General features: G+C 38.7%; 1 protein-coding gene across 1 annotated transcript in view; it reads left to right on the top strand.

Annotated features, from left to right (window-relative positions):
• The window catches only part of GOLPH3L (golgi phosphoprotein 3-like), a 90,804-nt gene that overhangs the window by 74,517 nt on the left and 8,681 nt on the right, over positions 1 to 7,606 (top strand). Inside the window, exon 5 of the mRNA XM_006861702.1 lies at positions 7,348 to 7,601. Within this exon, the coding sequence (XP_006861764.1) occupies positions 7,348 to 7,601 (254 nt within the window). The remainder of the gene's footprint in view (positions 1 to 7,347; positions 7,602 to 7,606) is intronic.

Here is a 7,606-nt window from a genome sequence, read left to right as displayed (position 1 = left end):
CCACGTGGTCTCACCCAAGATGGCAACTCCTGGAGCAACTGAGTTTCCCGGACTAGAAAGCAGTAGATTTCTTGCTTCTGCCACAAATTCCCCCAGCTATGAGCCTTCCAACCTTCTAAATATTCCTTTATATGTGGTTCAAAGTTCTGGGACCGTCCCCTGAGCCTGCTTGGTCAGGTATTCTGTGTTGTTGTTGGCAGAGTTCCTTTACTGCACTTCCACCCGATCCGCCATCTTGTTTGTTCTCTTGATTCTTCTTTTTTGATGTGTTCATTTATTGCTACAAATTGCCCCCTGACCACTACTTTCACTGTGTCCCAAAAGTTTTGGTATATTGTGTCTTTATTTTCATTTATTTCCAGGAATTTTTTATTATTATTATTGCCTTGCAATTTTTAAGTAGGATGTTGGTGTTACTCATTTTCCATATATTTGACTTTTGTCCTATTGTTGATTTATAATTTTTTAGCACTCTGATGTGTGATGATACTTTGAGGCTTTTGAAATTTTATTGAGGCTTGTTTTGTGGCCTAATATGTGGTCTATTCTGAAGAATGTTCCAAGTACACTGGAAAAGGATATATATTGTGCTGTTGTTGGTTGGAATGTTCTGTATATGTCTATGACGTCAAATTGGTTGATTGTGTTGTTTTGTTCTTATGTGTCTTTGTTGAGTTTCTTTTTAGTTGTTTTGTCCTTCATTGAAAGTAGTGTATTAAGGTCTCCTACTATTATTGTCTCTTATACTTCAGACATATTGTCAGAAGGGACCAGTCGCTGGAGAAGGATATCATGTTTGGTAAGGTGGAGGGTCACAGAAAAAGAGGAAGACCCCCCCAGCAAGATGGATTGGCAAAGTGGCAGCATCAGTGGGCTCAAGCATGTTTCGTTCTGTTGTGCATAGGGTCGCTATGAGTCGGTACTGACTCTATGGCACCTAACAACAACAACAACAACAACAACAACAACAACAACTATTATTGTGTTATTAAAAGTACCATGGGTTGCCAGAACAACAAACAAATCTATGTTGGGAGAAGTACAACCAAAATGCTCCTTATAAGCTAGGGTGGTGTCTCATTTTTCTGACATATTATCAGGAAAGACCAGTCCCTGGAGAAGGATATTATCATGCCTAGTTATGAGGAGGGTTGGCAAAAAAAGAGATGGATTGACATAGTGGCAGGATGGCTCAGGATTCAGCAGTATTTTGTTCTGTTGTGCATAGTTTACTGTGTGTCAGAACTGACTTGACAGTACATAACAACAATTATTGTAGAGTTGTCTATTTCTCTTTGGTTCTGTTAGAGTTTGATATATTTTGAGGCTCTTTCATTTAGTGCATAGATATTATGGCTATGTCCTCTTGTTCAGCTGATCTTTTAATCATTATATAATGTCCTTCCTTGTCTCTTATGCTGGTTTTTACCGTAATATCTTTTTTATCAGAGATTACTGTTGCCACTTGTTCTTTTTTTTTGATTGCCATTTGCTTGATATATGTTTTTTCTCCCACCTTTTGATTTTTAGTCTCTTTTTATCTTTGTGTCTATAGTGTGTCTCTTGGAAACAACATATTGATTCGTCATGTTTTCTTATACATTTTGCTATTCTCTGTTGCTTGACTGATGCATTTAATCCATTATTGTTCAGTGTAATAATTGATAGATATGATTTTATTGTTGCCATTTTGATGTTTATTGTATGTTTATTATGAAGCCATGTGAATGGGGAGAATACTTGAAACTGATGTCTGACTCATGGATTTGAAACTTTCCAGCCTCCACAACCACATGAGCTACATCCTTGATAGTTTGTGAGTTTTGAGAGATGTTACAATGAATTACAGAACCCCTAAGACATGAGGGGTAAGCACAGTGGCTCTATAAAATAAGCACTGGAATATGAACCACAAGGTTAGTGGTTTGAGCCCTTTAGCTGTTCCACAGGAGAAAGATAGGCTTTCTGCTTCCTCAGAGATGTACAGCCTTGAAAACCATATACAGGATCGTTTTGAGTTGGAACCAACTTGATGGCACTTAACAACAACAAGACAAAAGAGAGAATACTGAGGAGAGTGTGAGTAGTTGATATCAGAGATGATGAGTGGTACTAAAGCTTGGAAAAGTTATACATTTGGGAAATCTTTAACCCCCACCTCATAGGGATCGGTCTTGTGCTAATCTTTCTAAAAGAAATCATTCATGCAATGATTTTCCTGTTTTTTATTTTGATGAGAAGGTTTATTAATTTTCTTTGAGCTTACCTGGTAATTTATTAATTTCTTCTCAAGTATAAAGCAGTCTTTTCTATTGTGACATCTACTTGACTTCCTCTCCATTTGGAAGTTCAGACACTACACTATTTATCCATCTTTTTACATTGTATTTGTCTTAATTGACAAATTGATATCTCTGGTTCACTCTTTTCAGTCTTGTTGGTTTATTTTACTTTGAATACTCATATATCTGGGTTGACATCAGAGTGATATTGACATGAATGTTAATTTCCGATTGTTGTCTGTCATTGGTGGTCCTAGGAACTCCCTTAAGTATTTCTTGTAAAAGATTGGTCTGGTTTTTACAAATTCTTTTCATTTCTGTTTATCTGGAAATGCCCTAATTTCACCATCATATTTGAGGGACAATTTTGCTGGGTATATAATTCTTTGTTGACAGTTGTTTTTTTCTTTCAGATTTTTATATATGTCATCCCATTGCCTTCTTGCCTGCCTGATTTTTGCTGAGAAATGAAGAGTTTAATCTTATTGGTTCTCCTTTGTAGGTAACTTTGTGTTTTTCTTATGCTGCTTTCAGAATTTTTTCCTAGTCTTTGGTTTTGGAAAGTTTGATTGTGCTATGTCTTAGTGATTTTCTTGTGGAGTCTATACTGTTTGGGGTCCACTGAGTTTCTTGAATGTATATCTTTCTTGTCTGTCTTGACATTGGGGAAATTTTCTTCCAACAAATGTTTAACATTTTCCCCCCTGTTCTGGAATTCCAATCACTTTTAATGGTGTCCAACATAATTCCTAAGGAGCTCTGGTAGTGGTTACATGTCAGGCTGCTAACCTCAAGGTCAGCAGTTCGAAACTACCAGCAGTTCCGTGAGAGAAAGATGACGTTTTCTGCTCCCACAAAGATTTACAGCCTCAGAAACCCTGTGCAGGGTCAGTATGAATCGGAACCGACTCCACAGTACTTAACAACAACAACATAATTCTTAGGTTCTGTTCATTTTTTGTTCTTCTTCTTGTTTCTCTGTTCCTCTGTCTTCCATTGATTCAATTCTCTTTTGCCCTTTCAATGCATTATTTGTTTCTTAAATTTTAGTATTAGTGTTGTGGATTTCTCTTTTCTGTTTTGTTATGGTTTCTAATTGTTTCATCTATTTTGTCAGTGTTTTCTTGTAGTGTTTACCTGAATTCTTCTGAAGTCTTATTTGTATTTTTCTTGATTTAATCTGCAGCTTTCTTGATTTTTCTCTCCAGTGAAAGTACCTAAGTATCATTCTTCTGAATTCCTTATCAGGTAATTCCAATGCCATTTCGTCTTCAGGAATGTTCTCTTTTTCTGTATTTTGATCACTTATTTGATCCAATCTGTCTTGTTTCTTCATGTAAACTACAATTGTCTATTGTCTCTGAGACATTGTGATTTTGTTATATTTGTATTTAATTGGTGATTGTATGTTGGTGTGTTCTTAGGCACTCACCACCTGTCTCTGGTGGGTATGATAGAGGATGAAAGTGTATGTGCAGTTCACTCTTTGTGTAGCCAACTTGAATGTGGGGTTTGTGTTGGTCACTATCAATGGTTGATCAAATGGTGCAGGAGCAGGTGGTGGCCCTCACCCAGTGGGTAGGACTGAAGGAGGTGCTGTGGCTGAGATGTGTGCTACAGTTGCTGTTTCCTGCTGGTGGGAGAAGCAAAGAAAAACATAAATATAAACAACAACAGGGGAAAAATGGAAAGACAATGGGTGGGGAAAAACAAGAAAAAGCAAATGAAAAAAAAAAAGAAAAAGGATTATTGCTGTTGTTAAATGCCATCAAGTCATTTCTAACTCATAGCGACCCTGTGTAGGATTTCCAAGAAGCAGCTGGTCAGTTTGAACTGCCAACCTTGTGAGAAGAGAAAAGGAGAGAAAGAAAGAAAGCACGATGAGTAAAACTGGGGTGGCTTTTTTTTTCAAAGTTAAAAATTCTTTAAAAAGAAAAATAAGGGAAGGGAAAAAAAAGAAAAGGAGAAAAACAATAAGGGAAAGAAAAGAAACAAGAAAGGAAAGTGGAGGGGGAGAAAGAAAAATTAGGGCCAGAACCCCCAGTGTAGGTCAGTGCCCTTGCTGGCTAATGGAAGACATGGGAGACACGGTGTCTGGTCTAGATGGAGTTCCTACCACTCATTTTAATTCCTTTAATGATTTTTAACGTGTTATTTTCTTAGTGGTTGCTCTAGGGCTTACAATGTATATCATAGCTTATCCAAACCTCCTTAAGATTTATACTAAATGTCATTTCAGTGAAACTTTACTCCTACATAGCAACAACCCGCTCCCTTTTTTCATGTTAATATTGTAGTACATATTTCATCTACATATGTTGCTGTTGTTGTTGTTAAGTGCTGTTGAGTCCGTTCCAACTCATAAAAATCCTGTATAGGGTTTCCGAGGAGTGGCTGGTGGGTTTGAACCACTGACTTTGTAGCTCAAAGACTCTACCAGTTCTGCTTGCTTTTTTCATATAGGATGTTGGAGTTCTGGGGTGGTGCTGAACTGCTAATAGCAAAGTCAGCATTTTAAACTCACCAGCTGCTTCTCAGAAACCCTATATAGGGTCACTATGAGTCAGAACTGACTCAATGGCACATAACAACAGCAACAAGACAGGGTGATGAGAGTATAAAGCTGCTTACACCACTATCTTGCTGGTGCTTCTCACATGTGGTTTCATTTTTAAACTTGACCTTCTAGGAGCGCCCCCTGAATTAGAATAATTTATCATTCAGCCATTGTTTGTTCAGAAGTTATACTTAGCCCTTGTGCATGTGATGTTTCCATCCTTTGTTGAGGGATCTGTGTATGGCTTCAGAATGCTTTCAAGTCTGTCTTCCTATCCCCCATCCTACTCTGATTGCTTTTGAGTGGGTACAACTTAGTACATGCACACAGCTTTTCCAACCCCCAGGGTTGGCTATGATCCAGGAGGGCTTTTCATGACTTTCTCTTTTTCTAATTCTATTTCTAGTAAACTTCTAGTTCCACAATTTAGCTTGTTGCTTCTGAGATCATGGAGCTACCAGAACCCTCTTAATTGTCCTCCACCAAGGTCTCAATTTTTGTGGTTTTGAGGAGGCTTTTTTTTTTTTTTTAACACTCTTGTGGTTTGGGTGAAAGTTTACAGAGCAAATTAGCTTTCTATTCAACAATTTACATACATTTTGTTTTGTGTCATTAGTTGCAGTCTCCTCAGTTTCATTCTTTATACTTCCTCCCTGGAATCTCTTTTTCCCTTCATTCTTCTTTCCTGCCCCTTCCTGCCTTCTGAACTTTGTTTGAGAGTAAAGTTGCTCTTTTGTTCTTTGAGAAGTATGTTCTGAGTATTGCTGTGAAGATTATGTTCTTCAAAGTTGTTATGGCTCACTTTATAGGCCTGTTTATTGTTTGGCTAAAAGGTGATCCCCCAGGGTGGTTTGGTTCCAGGTTTGAAGAGTGTCTAAGGGCCATAGTCTTGGGGGTTCTACTGTCTTTTATCAGACCAGTAAGTCTGGTCTTTTTAATGATCTTGAAATTTGTTCTATATTTTTCTCCCACTTTGTCCAGGATCTTCTATGTGATCCCAATCAGAGCAGTCAGTAGTAGTAGCTGGGTGCTGTCTAGTCTTCCGGTTGTAGGCTAGTAGAGTTTTTAACACTTTCAGTCATAGAATTCTCTATACTGTTTTTCAAATGAAGTTAATCCCCTCAGAAAGAGCTGTGGAACTCTTCATCATTCAGGACTGGGTTCCTTCCTAAGCATGACACAGGAGCTGGGGTGGGGACAGTGGTCCATTTCTCCCAGATTGACACCTCTGTCCTTTGAGTGGAAGTTGGGAGGAAGAGTGGAAACCTTGGCCTTCATAGCTTGCACCTTCCAGTGTGAAAAGGGAGCCTCTAAAATCAAGCTGTGCTTGGGACAATATTCTTGGCCTGCCATGCCTGGGTAGAACTTATGCCCTACTAATAGGGAAAGAAACTTTCAGTCCTGTCAGCTGTACCTATCCAGAATAGAACTTCAACAATACATGGTAGAAACTCACCCAAGAGAGACTGGTATCCTGGAGTTGTTGTTGTTGTTAGGTGCCATTGAGTTGGTACCGACTCATTGCAATCCTATGCACAACAGAATGAAACACCACCTAGTCCTGGGCCAACCTCACAATTATTGCCATGCTTAAGCCCATTGATGCTGCCACTTTGCCAGTCCATCTCGCTGGGGGTCTTCCTCTTTCTCTCTGACCCTCCACCTTACCAAACATGATATCCTTCTCCAGCGATTGGTCCCTCCTGACAATATGTCCGAAGTATAAAAGACGAAGTTTGGCCATCCTGGCCTCCAAGGAGCATTCTGGCTGCATTTCTTCCAACACAGATCTGTTTGTTTTTTTGGCAGCCCGTGACACTTTCAATATTCTCCTCCACCACCATAACTCAAAAGCATCATTCTTCTACGGTCTTTCTTATTCACTGCCTAGCTTTCACATGCATATAAGTTTATTAAAAATACTGTGGCTTGGGTCAGGCACACCTTAGTCCTCAAGCTGACATCTTTGCTCTTCAACACTTTAAAAAGGTCATGTGCAGCTGATTTGCCTACTGCAATATGTCATTTGATTTCTTGACTGCTGCTTCCGTGAGTGTTGATGGTTGTTCCAAGAAGAATGAAGTCCTTGACAATTTCAATCTTTTCTCTGTTGATAAGAATGTTGTTTATTGGTCCAGTGGTGAGGATTTTTGTTTTCTTTACATTGAGATGCAATCCATACAGAAGGTTGTGCTCTTTGATCTTTATCAGTAAACTGGAGAGAATTTCAGAAATACAAGAATGATTAACACTATTAGAAATCATGTAAGATAAGAAGAGAAATAAAGTCCATAAACTCTAGCAATGTGGAATAACCTGGTAACACTTTTTGAACCTGCTTTAGTGTGAAACAATGCTGCAGTTAAAACCTGTGTATAAAGGGTTACTTCAATGAATTGAGGAATGAATGGAAACTACTCTTTTAAGAAATACAACCATTCAAACTTCCAAATAACTAATTTACTTTTTCACTTTGTTTTTCTCTTTCTGTTCATGATGGCCCTACAGGTGAGACCTGGAACCCTTTCAAACTACAGTACCAGCTGAAGAATGTACGAGAGCGAATTGCAAAGAACCTAGTAGAGAAGGGTATTCTAACCACTGAGAAGCAGAATTTCCTTCTATTTGACATGACCACTCATCCAGTAACCAATACCACAGAGAAACAGCGACTAGTGAAAAAACTGCAAGATAGTGTACTAGAGCGGTGGGTAAATGACCCTCAGCGAATGGACAAGCGAACACTGGCACTCCTGGTGCTAGCCCA

This window comes from Chrysochloris asiatica, unplaced genomic scaffold (assembly GCF_000296735.1).
Source record: "Chrysochloris asiatica unplaced genomic scaffold, ChrAsi1.0 scaffold00042, whole genome shotgun sequence".
Taxonomy (NCBI): Eukaryota; Metazoa; Chordata; class Mammalia; order Afrosoricida; family Chrysochloridae; genus Chrysochloris; species Chrysochloris asiatica.
Note: the sequence above shows the minus strand (reverse complement) of the source record. Positions and strands in the feature narration are given on the sequence as shown.